The following is a 17,500-nucleotide window of genomic DNA, read 5'->3' on the forward strand; positions in this document are numbered from 1 at the left end:
CGAAGTGGTCACACAGAATTCCGATTAAAAACGTGCAGCCGGCTTTTTCCGCGTAAACATTAGTTATATCCAGGGATAAATCTTGGATATTCCTAGCAGAATGAGTCCCAGCAAGATTCCCCCACTGACCTACAAGGTCGTGGCGGAGTGCTCCGTCTCCAAGGCCAGGGCGGGATTGATGACCCTCAGGTGAGTGATTCCATGGGGTAAACCCCTTGAAAACTCTGACTAATCAATGTTACAATCTGTATTATACAGGCACAGTGAGGTGAATACTCCTGTCTTCATGCCCGTGGGCACTCAGGGAACCCTGAAGGGCATCCTGCCGGACCAACTCATCGAGCTGAACTGCCAAATCCTGCTGGGAAACACTTACCACCTGGGACTGCGACCGGGCATTGAGACCCTCAAGAAAGCCGGAGGTCTCCACCAGTTCATGGGTTGGCCCAGGGCTATCCTGACCGATTCTGGTGGCTTTCAGATGGTTTCCCTGCTGCAGCTGGCCGAGATCGATGAGCATGGCGTGAATTTCCGTTCGCCCTTCGACAACAGCCAATGCATGTTGACGCCGGAGCACTCGATTCAAATCCAGAATGCCATCGGTGCGGATATTATGATGCAGTTGGATGACGTGGTGAAGACAACCACAGTTGGTCCTCGCGTGGAGGAGGCCATGGAGAGGACTATCCGCTGGGTGGATCGCTGTATAGAGGCACATGCCCGGGATGATGATCAGTCGCTGTTTCCCATTGTCCAGGGAGGATTGGATGTGCCGCTGCGACAACGTTGTGTCTCCGCCCTGATGGAGCGCCAAGTGCGAGGCTTTGCCGTGGGCGGATTGAGTGGTGGCGAGAGTAAACACGACTTCTGGAGGATGGTGGATGTGTGTACTGGCTACCTGCCCAAGGATAAACCACGTTATCTAATGGGCGTTGGTTTTGCAGCGGATCTGGTGGTCTGTGTGGCCCTGGGCATCGATATGTTCGACTGTGTCTTCCCCACCCGGACAGCCAGATTTGGCTGTGCCTTGGTGGATAGTGGACAACTCAACCTGAAGCAACCAAAGTACAAACTGGACATGGAACCCATCGACAAGAATTGTGAGTGCAGCACCTGTAAGCGCTATACACGCTCGTATCTGCATCACATTGCCACCAATGAGAGTGTCTCCTGCTCTCTGCTGAGCATCCACAATGTTGCGTATCAGCTGAGATTGATGAGGAGCATGCGGGAGGCCATCCAGCGGGATGAGTTCCCACAATTCGTCCAGGATTTCATGAGAAAGCACTTTAAAGACGATCCCATTCCGGCTTGGATTCGTGAGGCTCTGGCAGCTGTGAATATTCAATTGCCGTCGGATCCGGAGAGGGAAAGTAAGCAGGAGCAGAAGCCAAAGACAGACAAGAGGCAGGAGACGGATGAAGTGGCAGAGGAGCAGGTGGCCACCAGCTAACAATACAACAAATTGTAATTCTGATACCATTAATGAGGCATAATTAGGAAACCTTAAAATACCTTGAAGACATTTTACTTACATGACAAAGTTCATGTACTTAGTATAGAAAATACACTTAATAGAAATATAAGAAAAAAGTAAAATTAAATGGAATTCGATTTCTGTGACCTTTAAAGTAATTTTCAAGTTACAGGAATTCGACTAAATTAACAGCCCTCAAAAAAGTATTTTCTTTTAGCAAATATTGTATTATAATTTAAGTTTGGAAATCATAACAGAAAAAATTTGAACATGCCGAAACAATTTTCAGACTAGAATTCCCTACATCATACACTGTTAATATGGATTGAAATCTTTAAATACTGCTCAAAACAGTTCAAAAGATACTCCTAAATAGTATAAAGTTTATAAAATTATAATTCCCTATATCATAAACTGTTATTTTATAAATCTTATACTATTTAGGAGTATCTTTTGAACTGTAAATTAACAATGTATGATATAGGGAAATCTATTCCTAACATATTTTCGGTTTGTTCAAATTCTTGTTTGAATAATTGATTGTTTAAACAATATATCCCCTTGATTCCCTAGTTATATATCATTTTATCTTTTCTTCATTTCAATTCTACAATCCATAATTTAAGCTACATGGCTTAAAAATCCACTTTACCCCTATGAAGGGCATAAGAATACTCGTTTTCCGTTCTGCTTTGCCTACGTTTTTTCCGCTCTTGCCGTAAAGCTTTCGTTTTTACCTATGGGAAAAAGCTACTTGTAGCTATAGTATGACGCATAGCGCAAATCGGTGGCGATCGTGGATCTCGCGTGGAACGGCCGTTTGATATTGTGCTTGATTTTCGACTTTTCCACGTCTTCTATCTCGATCGTACTTAGGGTACATGTGTGGTAAATAAAAAAAAACACAAAAATCGGATCGTAAAGAAACCTCTCACTTTTAATTCGGGTCTCTTGGCTGATCATACGCTCTGACGTTTGGGGGACTTCATGCTGGGAAGCTCTCTGGGGATCGAGACTCGAGATTCCGAGATCCAAAAGAGAGCGGGAGCGCGAGATTGCGGCAAGTGGAGCGGTGGTGCTGGTGGCGGCAGTCGGTGGTGGATCGTTCAGTGAGTCCCCAAGCGTTGTCGCATCCACTTTATCGCGGGTTCTTTTCGCGGATTCGTACTGCTAACTAACGGTATTGCTGCACGCATCTGGCGGCAAATTGGCAGCGAGAAGCCCGCGCTAATAATAAATTTCGAAATTGCCAAATCGGAGGATCTTAAATCCATATCAAGCATACGCCCAATCATCCAATCAATTGTAAGGAGTCCCCCAAATTTATTTATTGGCTTTACAATGACAATTAATCACGGACTTGCAGTGCGTGTGTGTTTGTGTGTGAGTGCTGGAGTGACTATAATACATATGTGTCTGGGTTTTTGCCTCGTATCGTTAGCCAAATGTGGTAAAAGCAAAAAAAATCGAAAAAATATACATACATATATTCGAATTCGTACACCCAGACATACATACAAACCATAAACAATCGTGCCTTGTAATCCGTGCTCTTTATGGCTCTGTCGCCTTTGTTTATCCGCAGGATTTCGTTTTGGAGTATCCGATAAGTCGCAAAACCAAAGAACCCTTATATAAAGTATACGCCAAGTATATCTGCAAAGTCCAAAAGTGATTTTTCCGCTCGTTTTATTATTTATATTTTTGTATTTGCCATCGTTTTTCGCTTTTGCCTGTGTGTTTTTGAATTTTCATGGTTTCATTTCTTTAAATAAGTTTTATTTTTAGCACTTTTAGTTATTTTTGTGTATATGTTTTTTTTTTCTGTTCTCACCAATTTCGCTGCTGCCCAGTTCGCCTGATTATTTTTCGAAATGTTCATGCCGATTCTTTGGAATATTCAGGGGCTTTCTACTCTATGTACACACGATGTGTGAAAAGATTTGTGTTTGAAATTCGGTTAAGTTAAAGGTGCAAAGTAGGGAAGGTCTATGGAAAACTTGGGAATCAAAAGATCTGAATACATTTTCAAATTCAACTCAAGACATAATGTAATAACCAAGCAGAACTTAATTTAAGACCCATAAATAAACTCTAATAATAATCTCATAATTTTCTTGGTCATGTCTGCTTTTTATGGTCATTTTTTTGGGTCTCAACCATTGCCTCATTTTTCAAACACTCAAACTTTGCTGGCCACAATTCATAAATAAAAAGTAAACACACAAGGCAGCCAAATATGATTGAAGGCACATAGACAACAAGATTTGGCCTCCAACTGCAAAGTCTCAGACAAATGGTCAATAGCACACAATAAAGACGAAAAACCAAATGGCAACAAATTACCACCAAAGTGAGGAAGAATTAAAAGAAAACTTTAATGATTGCTGCTAATCGTAATCACACCAGAATTTGTCAGTTCGTACCGTTAGTAGACTGTGGGCTCTTCGGTTTTTGCCTAGTATTTATAAATTATGACACATTCGAGAGTCGAAAAGCGATCGAGAGAGCGGCGGGGTCTTCAGGTTTTATTTGAGGAGTGGAACCATGGGTAGTACTCTTTGAACAGCTGCTGGGTGGGCGGCAGGCGAAAGGGGGCATGGTCCCCAGTATTGTTTTGATGGTCGTTGAGCCGCAAAACACATGCAAAATTCGTCATATTTTTGAGAAACATTTAAGTGAGAGAGTAAAATGTGAAGACGAGCTGGTGGGGCAATTAAGCAAAGTAATTATGGGGAGAAGAAAACACAAGGAAATACACTTTCGCGCTTTTGTTTTTGCAATTGATTAATTTCATTTCTCTCAGTCGGGGCGGCTAAAAAAAGCCTGCCTTAATTATATAAATTAATGAACACTTTTTATATGAGCGGAAATTAAAATACAGCTTATCAGTCAATTAAGAGCGTTCAAAAGAGTCGACCACTTGATGAAAAATTAATTGTAAAATATGCAAAGGCACTAAAAATTTAATAGTTAGCGCTAAAAGAATTTTAATTCATATTAAAATTATTTCATTTTAACTTTTTCACTTCCTTATGATTTTATATATTAAATTTATTGCTGGAATTTAATGTACCTTTACTTAAAATATGTTATTCTTTTTATTTAAATGCTGATCAAAACTTTATTAAGCTCACTGAATGGGTTTCTTCCTTATTTTAAATTTTCTTCTTTTCTATAATCCCTGTATTGTCCAAACAATTCAATTAAAAGCTTTCCATTTATCCATTTTATTTAACATCATTTGCAGCAACATTTTAATCAATATACCAAACAAAATCAACAACAATTTCCGCACAAACAACATTTATTCTAACCAGCTGAAACAAGTTTTTCATTTTCAACGTCGCATGCAAATTTTTCGGTGAGACAAAAATTCAAATTCAAAAATCTTCGTATACAATATGTTCGCTCTAATAGTTATTCTATGCAAATCGGTTGTTTGCCTTTTGCATTTGTTTTTATTACGCTGAAACCAAAATAAACGGAAATGAAATATTTGCCTGCATATTTTGTTGCTTAGAAATCAATGCTCTTAGCAAATTAGTATGAATTTCCTGTGTAAACAGAGGTTCATCTGCAAAAGATAAACCACGCCGGAAAAAAGTAGAATTACCCAACAACCTCACGCAAAATCACTGTCCAAATTGCTAAAAGCTGATTCATTTGTCCAAGACGCACAAAAAAAAATTTCTCCAAAATCGAAAATGTTTGGCTGATGATTGTGTGGGAGATTTTACTGTACGGTAAAGACGCTTAGTCATTGGACCTATTTTTGCAGCAGATTTGCGGCTTAGAAACACCCACCCCAAATATTGATAATTTGCCGGAATCTTTGGTTGGTTTTCAGTTTTTGGTCATCTAATGTTGCTTTGCCTAAACGATTTGCCTTCGGTCATGGCTAAGTTTTCGATTCTTGTCGTACTCGTTTTTCTCCATTTTTATTTTGCGATTTTCGGCCAGATTTCGTCGAGTGTGGGTGAATAAACTTCATGGTGTTTGATCAGTTTTTGACTGGTTTCGATTGGCAAAAAATACCATTGCGTTTGACAATGAATGGGCTTTGTTGTTGACTTTGAAAAAGAGAAATAGTAAGAAAAAACATTTATTTATGTTCCTTTTTAATAGCGAGAGTGAATGGCTGAAGTTGAATGAGAGTCAGCGGCTCATAAGTTTGACAACCTTGAAACACTAAAAATATTGTGGTGTAATCAAAAACAAATCAGCTGGACATGGAAAAATACAGACTATTTATATCTCTAAACATATGGTAAAGATTGTGACAATTTTTAGAGGTAAAAATATCTAAGTATCTGTAAAATATCAATTTTAGATAATATTAAAGACAAAAAAATATAAGAATATACTTTATAAATTAGGCCTCGCAATTTCTAAAATTATTTATCAATAGCAGCTAAGCAGAATATATATTTCTATTTATTTTATCAATCAACGTGCATCAATTAGCTCTGGTTTAAATATTTGATCTAGGTATCGATACAAGGCAACAAATGTTGACTCTCGCATTAGTGACCGATTTTATCAGCCATATCTATCTGGCCCCAAGGCATTTGACTTTGATCTGCTAGGCAATAAATAACAAATTTGAATAGCCCCACATAAATCACTCTTTCAATTTGATATTCGTTTATTATTAAATTTCGTATCTTTTAATTTTATTTCTCCACCTCACTCTTTTTTTGGACATGTGAGAGCATTAGTTGCAAAAACGAGACACAAAATGGGAATTAAAGTTGCCGAGTCGAGGCATTAATAAATCAAGTTCAATTCAATTAGTGCAATCCGGGGACGACACAAACAATTTTCATTTCCCCCATCGCCTGGCCTCTCATAACCTACGACAATTTATAATGTTGCGCAGACATGGAAAGAAATTCAAATGCAAATTTTGCAAAACATGACAAACAAAATGACAATGAAAAACGTTGAAAAAGCAATTCGCTAATAATGCAGCATGCGAGTATCCAATAAATTGTTAAACAAATGTTATTCTGTAATCAATAAATGAGCTGCCGCCAGTGTCTGGTGAATAATATATGCGGAAGTGGTACCCGAACCACCCACTCGAAACATGTTGTAACTGTCAATTGGGCGGGGCCATAAAAAAGCCCTCTTTATATGGCCGGCAATAATTTCGATTTCAGCATGAATTTATTTTCCACCTTAAGCCCGTAATTTTACACGAAACAATGCATATATACGCCCAATAATTCAATAAAGTACCATAAAAAGAATTATTAAAATGCGTGCGAAAATCTCTGTCGATAAAAAATATTCAATTCAATTGGTAGAATGTGCAAAACATATAAAACACATAGCATAATCGCCTTGCGTAACATATTTCATTTTATTTCATTTATCTTTATTTACTGTCAGAGAGAAAGAAAAACTTTCTTTGAATGAAAGAACATTTTGCCAATGTGTTGAAACGAAATTCGGAAAAAATAGCATATCTATATTCGTTTGAAATCTTTTTTTTTCTTGTGACCTTGTCCCCTGTTCGCTCAATCTGGCACACATTTGGCACGAATCGATGAACCTATCCGATCCGGAATAGATTTCACGATCCGCTGGCAAATTATATGCAAACTGCAGCTGACTAATTTCTGGAATGGAATGGCGCTGATCGCATCAATCGTCTGCTGTCAATAGTCTACAAATCTTCTGCCCCAAAGTGTCTCTCTCTCCGAGAATCGCAATTCAAGGCAGACATTTCGCAGCAATATTGTGTTTTTTTTGCCATTCAAAATTGTCAACGCAACACGCTTTATATATTCCCCATCTATATATATACAAAATGATATTCCAAGATGAAATCAGTTAAGCCCAAGGCTGAAAACGGTTTTGAGTATGGATTGCGGCCAGAGTGTTGACATCTTGAATTTTAATGAATTTTCGGGATGCGATCTTGAACTTGAGCAATGACAGACCTTCACTGCAATTAAAAATCATGTTTACTATGGATTATAGAATGCTAAGATGTTATGATAACGAAGTGTGAATGAAGTTAGGAGATGGACAAATAATAAAGTATAATTGATTATTATTGTGGAATCCTAATCATAAAAAAAGAGTTTAATTAAAGTAGGAATTAATTTAACTTTGTTATAGTTTACCAACCAAATTTTATATTTAATCTTATTAAAACTGTGATTTATAAGTAAACCAAAATCTGATTGCAGTAATTTATTTCCTTTCCGCTTAAAATATCATTATAAAGTTATCATCTCAAATTTCTATAGTTTCCTCAGTTCTATAAGATAATGCGGCATGATTGTTGTGGTTAAGATCACACAATATTCTCAAGCCCCTAACTTGATTAACTTTTCACGATGAAAGGTCTGGTGATCTTCTGTGCATTGATTGTATGGGGAAGCCACAAGCAGGAACAGTTTTAAGTTACAGATGTCTCAACGCCCCTTGATAGACTTGTCAACTAATCAAGTTCTAATGTTATACTAACCCCCAGTGATCCCGGGCTGTCGCAGAAATATTCATAAATGTCATCGTCAATTCTAATTCAAACAGCTCTTGTTCAACTCAATTGGACACCCAGATCTTCAGATCTTTCAGAAAAGTTAAGGTCAATGCAAATTGGCTCGGGAACAATTTTCATTTATGAATTCCTCACAAAAAAAATGTTAGCAATGTATTTGTGAACAAATATAAGTATTTTAAACACTTTCCTTGTTTATCCATGTCTGTTTGTCGAGTGCTTTAGAATATCAAATAAATGGATAAATACATAGAGCGTTAATTGAACTTGCATTTGGCGAATACTTAATTTTAGTGTCCATCACTGGATGGACAGACATTGAAAATATGGAAAGGGTGAGGAGTGGGCATAGAAAAAGTTCCAATGTTCCGGAAAGAAGAAAAACAATTTCTTGCTAGCCTGTCTAAAATTAGTAAAAAGGCGTGGGCCGTTCAGCATTGAACATGGCCAGGTTCTGTGACGCGTCTTATGATCCCAACCCGAACAGTCGAATGGAACTACCTATACACAGCTAAATATGTACGACTTCTCTGATTTTTTGCAGATCTTGGCTGATAATAGAGCAAGCGAACCCCAAGAGAGAACTACAAGATGCATGTGCCATTATAAAGATAAAAGGAAGGAAATTATTAGGAGCAGTATCATAGCAACTAAGGAGGTCCTTGTTATATATGGAATACCGATAACTGATATTATATTGTAGGTAGCTATATATAAAACCTCTATACCTCTTGTAACCTTTTCATTTGTAATTGCAGATATTAGAGTACAGTGAACTTGAGTGTTAACTTTTTACCTACATATATAGAACCCGCTCACATACACAGATATAACCTAGAATGGGAAAAGATTACTACAAAACCTTAGGGCTGCCAAAAACTGCCACCGACGATGAGATCAAAAAGGCCTACAGGAAACTGGCCCTGCGCTATCATCCGGATAAAAACAAAGCAGCCAACGCTGAGGAAAAATTCAAAGAGGTTGCCGAGGCCTACGAGGTCCTTTCAGACAAGAGCAAACGGGAGGTGTACGACAAATACGGCGAGGATGGTCTAAAGAGTGGCGGTATGTTTACAGAGCTTTTCAGCCAATTATTGTATTTTTGTAAATGTTGGAAGAGGAATTTTTCCGTATTAAGGGTCTACAAGTGATGTTAATTGAAATAATCGAGACCTTATATTTTTAAATTTAAATATTATTTGATTATAGGATTTTTTATCCTAAAAATACATTTTTGTTTGGAGATATTTAAAATGTTATTCCATAGAAATCAAAAAAATATTTTCTTGAAGTAATTAAGTTCTAATTTTGTACATTAATATATTTCGATTTTCCAAATCTGAATGTGATGTAAATGAAATTTTATCTAACTTCTAGGCACACGAAATGGCGGTCCCTCGAGCAACTCGTTTACATATCAGTTCCATGGAGATCCGCGTGCCACCTTCGCCCAGTTCTTTGGCAACAGCAATCCGTTCGCCTCGTTCTTCGACATGGGCGACAATCTGTTCGATAAGAACGTCTTCGATCTGGACACGGAACACGACTTCTTCTCCTCGCCCTTCGGTGGGATTGGTTCGCGGCATGGTCTGGGCAGTGCCTTCAGGTTGGTTTATCGCCTTAGGTGGCTTCTGCGGAATACCTTGCTAATCTTTCGTAGGCCCTCTTTCAGATCACACTCCTTCAACGTGCACACGCCGTTCAAGAAGGAGCAGAAGCAGGATCCGCCCGTCGAACACGATCTCTATGTGACGCTGGAGGAGATCTACCACGGCTGTGTTAAGAAAATGAAAATCTCCCGACGCGTCGTCCAGGCGGATGGCAGTTCCCGCAAGGAGGACAAGGTCCTGCAGATATCCATCAAGCCGGGCTGGAAGTCCGGCACGAAGGTCACCTTCCAGAAGGAGGGCGACCAGGCGCCCGGCAAAATCCCCGCCGACATTGTGTTCATCATCCGGGACAAACCGCATGCCATGTTCAAGCGCGAGGGCAGCGATCTTCGCTACACGGCGAGACTGACGCTCAAGCAGGTGAGTCCTTCAGCTGGGAAACAGATATTATAAGAAGAATATTATATAGAAGAAGCTGGAAAAAAGGTAGGGTTCAATGGAACATGGTATAGGCAAAACAACCAAAACGTAGAAAAAAGGAAAATATTGTTTTTAATAGAAATATTCTACAGCTGCATTATTCCAACGTAAAGGTTTTTTTTTTAATATTTATAAATATTATAGTAATTTAAAAAAAATATATAATTTAGGCATGCAAAAAAACCAAAAGGTACTGGAAGGGAAAGTATTGTTTTCAATAGAAATATTTCAAAGCTGCATTTTCCCAATTAAAGGTTATTTTAAATATTTATAAATATTTTTGTAATTTAAAAAATATTGAAAGTCTATTGAAAGGGAAAATATTGTTTTCAATAGAAATATTTCATAGCAGCATTTTTCCAGTTAAAGGATACTTTAAATATTTGTGTAATTTAAAAAAAACTAGCCAAGTGTTCAAAGAGGAAAAAGGTGGGAATGACTTTGAAAGTTAGTGAAAAACTAGTATCTTATGTAGATCTCGGACTTCTTTTATAATCGTATTTAATATATAAGTTTTTATGCAATCTTCGATTGAACAAAATTTGTCGTGTAAATTCATAATTACATTTAAGCTTAAACCAAACTCGATTTTTTAAAAAATATCTTTCTTCTACTATACATAGTTTGAATCAAATGCGATTATGTTTAAAGCCCGAGGACTAAAATAAAAAGCATTATGACTGTTAGAATTTTTGAAAAGAATAATTATACACATTGGATTATAATTGAGACAAATTGTTTTGTAAGAAAAACAAGTACCATACGTTATTGATTAATAAGTAGCCCAGTGTTTTGAAATATTTTAAAGATTCGCTTAGTTTTTATAACTAGGTAAATGATTTATCGTATATCCAAGCCGAAAGCAGCTCTTAATCAACAGATGTAGGTCTCTATTTTCCAAGATGGGTTCTATGATACTTGACCCTCTGCTGTCCACACAAGAACTCGCCTCAGAATCATATCCATCAGATATCACATGAGGGACCTGCGGTTGGGTTCTCACAGTATGGCGCCCAATTAGAGGCGCAGCCAGTGCCTAAATCAAATTGTAATGGAATCAGGCAGGCATAATGGTTATGGCAAATTTACCATATACGCGGTGAGCAGCCGAGCAGCAAAGCACCCCGCCAAATTGGTAAACATGGTCAAGTTTCAATTAACGGAGACAGAGAATGGGATTTTGGCCAGCAATCTGCTCTATAGCGGCTCCCACTGAGGTGTTAGATTTTTACACAGTCGCACAAAGCGCAAAACTTCGCACAACATTTTTTGTTATTTTTGTTAGTTCACTTAATTCCTATATGGTCAAGTCCAAAACAAAAAAAAAAGAGAAATAGAAAAAATATCAAAAATTTTGGAATTCTCAAAAGTAACAGACGAACAAACTGAAATGACACGCCACTGAGTTTGCAGTCATGTTAAAATTGTTAATTGCATTAAGTAGATTAAATAGTTGACTTGGCTCCGTTGGAGATTTTTAACATTTTATTGCTTGTTAGTGCGACAAATTTAGTAAATATTTTTGGGCTTCTCTCTCGGTCCCCAGCCACTTATGGCATAGTTGGCCAAATATTTTTGTTGCCTCTATTTTGAATTTATGAATTCCATATTGGTTTTGGTTTTGAGCTAAAAGTGTCATGTTGTTCTTTCTATATAGAAATATTTGACACGGTTATTTGGCTCTGAGTGGATAATGTGAATGCATTTAATTGAAATATTTTTCAGCTTGAATTGGGGATAAAATGTATTTGGATGGTCGGATTTGTAGCTACATGAAATATGCTTTTAAACTTAATTAAAAACATTTAATGTGTAAAATATAACATACAATTTTCGGTATTTAATTTTAAATGCATATTCTATTAGCTTATACGAAGCTTTATAAATCTGGTTGATAGAAACCAATAAATCTTGGCTTTTATAATCACATGCCCAACTCAACGCTCGTAAGATTCTGTTCGCCTCAATAAAGCAGCCATAAGGCAATTGGAGCTCCATATATGACCATCCACATAATTGCCAACAACGTTTTCAATTTTTACTGTCATATTTTGCTTTTGTTGTCGCTGCAGCAGTAAATTTAATGCGACTCGTAAATTACATCATCGTTTACGATAAAATTGAAGTCAATGAGTTTCGAATTAATTTTTTGCTATACGTTTTTGGATATTATATTTTTTATTTTTTATGCATATTTCGGATGATATATAGACTTGGCACGTTTCAGTTTGAATTTTAAATTCACCTTACTTGATTTTCGTGGCACTTTTTTCCCTCCTGTCTGGTTGTACATACACATTTTCGAAATGGAAATCAAATTTAACAATGGTTTTGTTTTCAAGTGCCTGCGTCAGAATTCCCGCATATGCAGCAAACTAAAATTGATGAAGAATTCAAGGATGTACGAGTGTAACCAGGACTCCCCGGTTGTAACTGATGGCCAGACGTTGTTGTTTTCGATGTCTGCCCAATGGCATTGTCATTCGATTGGTGGCCCAAATGATTTCGCCTTCTTTTTTTTTCATTTTTGTTAGAAAAAAATTGGAAGTTCTATACAAAACCATTTGGTAGTCGAAAACTTCGTTTGCATTTTGATGACAGTTGTCAACTGGTGGTGAGGGAAAAGAGTTTGGGGGTGGCGCACAAAAAAGAGGCAGAAGAATAATGCTTTATGACATGCGATTGAATGCTGTTGATTTGTTTTTCACAGCAAACCCACCTAAACCTTCACTTCTTTTGAGCGAGAGTAATTGTCTAGAGCAGTTTGGAAAAATGGGAAAAAAGCCAGCATAAAGCGGTAAAATATATAGGGGAATTCATGTTTACTGCCTGGAACCTTCCGTTAAGCTGAGCCTGACATTCAGATTTATCATCTAGCCGATGATAGCTGCTATGAGGATTTTTCTACACAGGAAAAAATAAAGACGAACTCAATTTAATTTAGGAAATATAACACGTTTTTTATTTAGTACTTGTAACTCAGAAAGTTATGATTCAAATGATAGTATAAAGTTTTTACAAGTAAAATAATAAACACCAATATTAAATATCATGTTTTAGAATCTCCATTCATCGGAATAATTTTTACTTGAAGATAGTACAGGTGATCTAAAAGTATAATTATAAAAATTAAAATTAAATATTTTATTATTATTAGTATTTGTAACTCAGTAGGTATGATAGTACAGGGTTCTTACAAGTAAAATAATAAACAATTGTTTTAAATATTATGTTTTTAGAATCTTCTTACATTAGAAATATGTTTACTAGATGATAGTATACGTTATTTAAAGATATTATTATAAAAAGTAAAATAAAATATCATATTTTTAAGATCCCTTTGCTTTATAACTATTTTTTCCTAATTCGTTCATAGTTATAGCTTTGAAAACGGGTTCTCATATTTTTTCTAAATTCCCGCTCCAGATACGGAGTGCTCGCAAATTTTTATCGATGCCCCATTCACATTTGTATTCCCTTTATTTTCGGTTTCCTCTGTTTTTGCTTTTTAATGCTTCAGATTCCGTAAATGGTAGCAAAGTATTTAAGCGTTACAGATTTATATATATGTATTTCGCTGTTTTTTTTTTGGCTGCGACAACATTTTCAACATTTCCATTAAAAAAAATATTGATGCTGGTCGTCGTCATCGTGGGGACAGGTTGTAATCGTTGTTGTTGTTGCTGTTTTCTGGCTCTGTCGTCATCAGTTTATGTTGTCATCGCTTTAAATTCGCCACTCGGCAAATAATACCCAATACCCGATCCGCGATATAAAGATACGCACATCTATACATACATATATTTAAATATTCATAAGGTGTGCACTTTGGTTTTGTCGCAATTTATTTTATTTATGTTTGAAGTGATTTCTTGTTGTGCTTATAACTTATTTGTATTTTATTGGGTGAGGCTCGGGTCACATTGACAACTATTTAACACGTGTCCGGCAAGTTCTTTGGTTACAAATCACTTGTGACAAGTTATGGAACGGCATAAAATATTATATCATCCGTTGATGGGCATCGAAGGGATTGTTTCGCGTGGCGGGCTTAGATCAAAACCCTTTTTTATAGCATTCCATAAATCACTGTTGAGGAAGGGATTGACATTCCAGTTATTGGTTGTATATGGCGGGTGTCGCAAAAGTTCTAAAAATAAAGGCTTTACCAGTTGAAAATGCTGGAACTCGCCCCAAAAAGGATTACCAAAGATAATCTGTCATTTCTTGGGTTTCTTTGGAAAAGATTTTACGAATGGATATGCTAACAAGACATGTCGAAATGGTAATGTCCAAGTGAGAAGTTATGGTCATAAGTCATATAAAATGTATTTGTATTAAAAGTTAGGTGTGCTCATATAGATTAATCTAAAAAACAAACATTTTTCAACTTAATACACCAAAATTATTGAATGATACTTCTATCTTAAAGTTTTGGTTAAAGAAACTCAGAAGAATAGTTGAAAATGTACATACATCCAATAACTTAATTATATTATCTTTATCAAAGCATTTACTCTGGGGAAAAGAAGCAATCAATAAGATTTTCATCCCAGTTCAGACGCGAATTAATTGAGTAAGCCACATCAATGTCTGGGCCCAAAACAAAACCTGATTGATGCCCTTCTCTTAGTGGGCCAATTAAACAAGTCGTATGTCAAACCGACGAGCCGAAAGAAAGTATCAATGAAAATGTCTGGGCCAAGAAAGGGAAAGTAAACAGAAAAGGACATGGAAGCGTGTCAACAAGATGTTTAAACACGAATTAGGCAACATAAAAAAGGATTTACAAATGTTATGTTCGATGGGAAAGCAAACATGCAACTCGGGGGGATAAAAGCTCGAAGGAGCTGGAAAAAATCCAGGATTGGTTGGGGCACCTAAACAGGATTACCCAAAAAAGATTGATAGATCCCACTCGACAGTGGAACTCATGTGTTGTGTTTGCTCATTTCGGTTTGGTTTGGGTGAAGAAGAAAACGAAATTGAGTTATTGGCCGGGGTATTTGCTGACCATATTGATTGATAAGGCAAGAACCAAAATAAATAAAATAAAAAGGAAATAAATATATCGTAAGCTTGGCGTTAAGAAGCTTGATAAATTGAGATATTTAAGTATTATTTGAAATAAAATAAAAAAACGAAAATTTTAAAATGTAAATTTTTTGGGAGATGTATTAGAGTCCTTTGTTAACAATAGTTTTTATTTTTATTGTAAAAGCTATACGCTAAATGTTTATTGTATCTATAAATCGATAGAAAGTATCATAATAAATATTTGTGTTATAAAAATCTGTTTGATCTCTTAATATAAAATATTAAAGGACCAAAAAAAATATTTTCAATCCCTAACTATTTCTAAAAATGTCTAAAATTTTAAAATAGTATATATTTATATTTTCTTTTAATTTCCAGGCTCTGTGCGGCGTTGTCTTCCAAGTTCCTACCATGTCCGGCGATAAGTTGCGCATCAGTACCATGCAGGAGATTATAAAACCGAACACGGTGAAGCGGATCCAGGGATACGGGCTGCCCTTTCCCAAGGACACGACACGCAAGGGGGATCTCCTGGTGGCCTTCGACATCCAGTTCCCGGAGAAACTGACTGCTCCCCAGAAGGAGGTGCTCAGGGATATGTTATGAGGGACTCAATCCACCCACCCAGTGACGACTCAGACTCACACATAGTCCGCCCTGAAAATCGGACTTAGTCATCCATACAAACAACTCACTAAAACCAAACCGAATTCATCTTTCAAATCAATATCCTATTCATTTCTTTTAACACCCACCCATTGAGATCTTCCTACCATTTTGCTTGTTTTTGTGTTCAGTAAACCATTTGCACATTTTTTACAGGAACTCTTTCTTAACAATCGGTTTTGCTCATCGACGCCACGAACATGTTTGCATAATATATATGTTGACCATAGTTATTATATCATTAATTCTTAATTTATTTGTCTAAATTAAAGCTACATTTAATAAAATTACACACACACATACGGAAAACATGTGGAAGAAAAAACAAGCGAATGGTAAAAGTGTTTTTAAATTGACATGGGTGTTTATAAATTTTGAAGTAACTCTATATATATGAAAAAGACTGCACATTATCTGTGGAGTCATGTTTCTGCAATTGTAAAGTTTTCCTCATGCCCCCAAAAAAATTGGGGAAATTGTGAAAGGGAAAGTGAAATTTTCGTTGGTAATCGCAAAGCGTTTGTCTAATTAGCTGCCGTTTCCAGTCGGTCGCCATTCCAAAAAAAAGGAAAAACACTCCCATGTCAAACGGAATGCTGCTCGTTAAGTCATTAAAATTGCATGAAGTCAAAACTTTATGGTCTGCAAAGTTTGCGTCAAAGGCGAACTAGCCCAAAAAAGGAGGAAAATTCCAGAAAGCCGAGAAAAAATTAAAATAGGATAAAAGAATGGTAGGAAAGTTGGCAGAAGAACGAGACCAACATCAAAGCTGGCAAATGGTAATTCGTTTAAAAAGAAAGCCAGCGACAGACGGGACTTAGACATCGACATAGACGCATTTCATTTGCAGACAATAAACAGGCAGCAACAACAACTCGAGGGCAGAGTAAATAAATTAAATTTTGAGCAACTCTTTGCATACAAAATAGCAAAGGAGCAGGAATGCCTTCCATGGCCGAAAAAAGATTCGGAAGCTTGCTCAGATTTCAAACACATGCCACCGACGAGGAGGAGCTCAGGATGGGAAAAGGAGGAGCAGGATGAGCCAGGATGATGTGCAACGGATACGGTACCGAGTGGAGGGTTCGATCTGCACGTTCCAGGAACACGAACCCTCCACGGACCTCTGCCGCTGACTCTGTAACAATTCGTTGCGATTTTCCACTTATTTGCTGGAAAACCAAAAAAAGATTGAGCCCAACACTTTGCAAAAAGTGATAAAATATGTAAAAAATTCTTTTACAATTTTTAAGAATTTTTAGCCATCTGTGTTACACCAACTTTATGAGAACCAATTTATAACAGACTATATTCTTTAGGTTCTATAAAGAATGCATGTACATTGTACATATTATAAATTTAGCATTATGTATTGGTCTTACTTGAACTTTTAACTTGGAAATCGTTTAGAAGGTTTTATTTTTTTTAATCTTTTTAAATTTGACCAATACTTATTATTTAATCAAAAATATAAATGTTGAGCCATAAAACGTTTTAACCAAGTTCCTGTTCCTAATAAAGCAAATACCAGGTTTAACATATTATAAACTAGACCATGATTTGAAACTTAAACAGATGGACTTATTGAGTTTTTAAAAACATAAATTTTTTATATTAAATATTTATTTTATTATATGCATATGTAACTAATGTCTTACGAGTAATCTTTGAAAACTTATTTCCTTACTGCAGTACGTTTTAAAGAATTTATAA

The 17,500-nt window shown here is 36.5% G+C and overlaps 2 protein-coding genes across 6 annotated transcripts; both read left to right on the plus strand.

Moving 5' to 3' along the window:
- Positions 1 to 6: 6 nt before the first annotated feature.
- On the plus strand, positions 7 to 1,758 carry LOC119548661 (queuine tRNA-ribosyltransferase catalytic subunit). The gene is made up of 2 exons (XM_037856080.1): positions 7 to 189; positions 259 to 1,758. Exons 1-2 carry the CDS (start codon positions 101 to 103, stop codon positions 1,451 to 1,453), a joined length of 1,284 nt encoding a protein of 427 aa, XP_037712008.1. The 5' UTR covers positions 7 to 100; the 3' UTR covers positions 1,454 to 1,758.
- A 490-nt stretch (positions 1,759 to 2,248) lies between these two features.
- On the plus strand, positions 2,249 to 16,128 carry LOC119547755 (dnaJ protein homolog 1). 5 transcript variants are annotated; one of them, XM_037854758.1, is made up of 6 exons: positions 2,249 to 2,365; positions 8,539 to 8,693; positions 8,753 to 9,059; positions 9,372 to 9,600; positions 9,655 to 10,024; positions 15,500 to 16,128. In XM_037854758.1, exons 3-6 carry the CDS (start codon positions 8,834 to 8,836, stop codon positions 15,725 to 15,727), a joined length of 1,053 nt encoding a protein of 350 aa, XP_037710686.1. In that variant the 5' UTR covers positions 2,249 to 2,365; positions 8,539 to 8,693; positions 8,753 to 8,833; the 3' UTR covers positions 15,728 to 16,128. The 5 variants fall into 5 exon arrangements, with proteins under 5 accessions (XP_037710686.1, XP_037710687.1, XP_037710688.1 ...); XM_037854759.1 differs by lacking the exon at positions 2,249 to 2,365 and adding an exon at positions 2,441 to 2,586; XM_037854760.1 differs by lacking the exon at positions 2,249 to 2,365 and adding an exon at positions 2,593 to 2,782 and having other exon boundaries at positions 8,539 to 8,697.
- Positions 16,129 to 17,500: the final 1,372 nt, after the last annotated feature.

The sequence above is a fragment of the Drosophila subpulchrella genome, chromosome 2L (genome assembly GCF_014743375.2).
Source record: "Drosophila subpulchrella strain 33 F10 #4 breed RU33 chromosome 2L, RU_Dsub_v1.1 Primary Assembly, whole genome shotgun sequence".
Taxonomy (NCBI): Eukaryota; Metazoa; Arthropoda; class Insecta; order Diptera; family Drosophilidae; genus Drosophila; species Drosophila subpulchrella.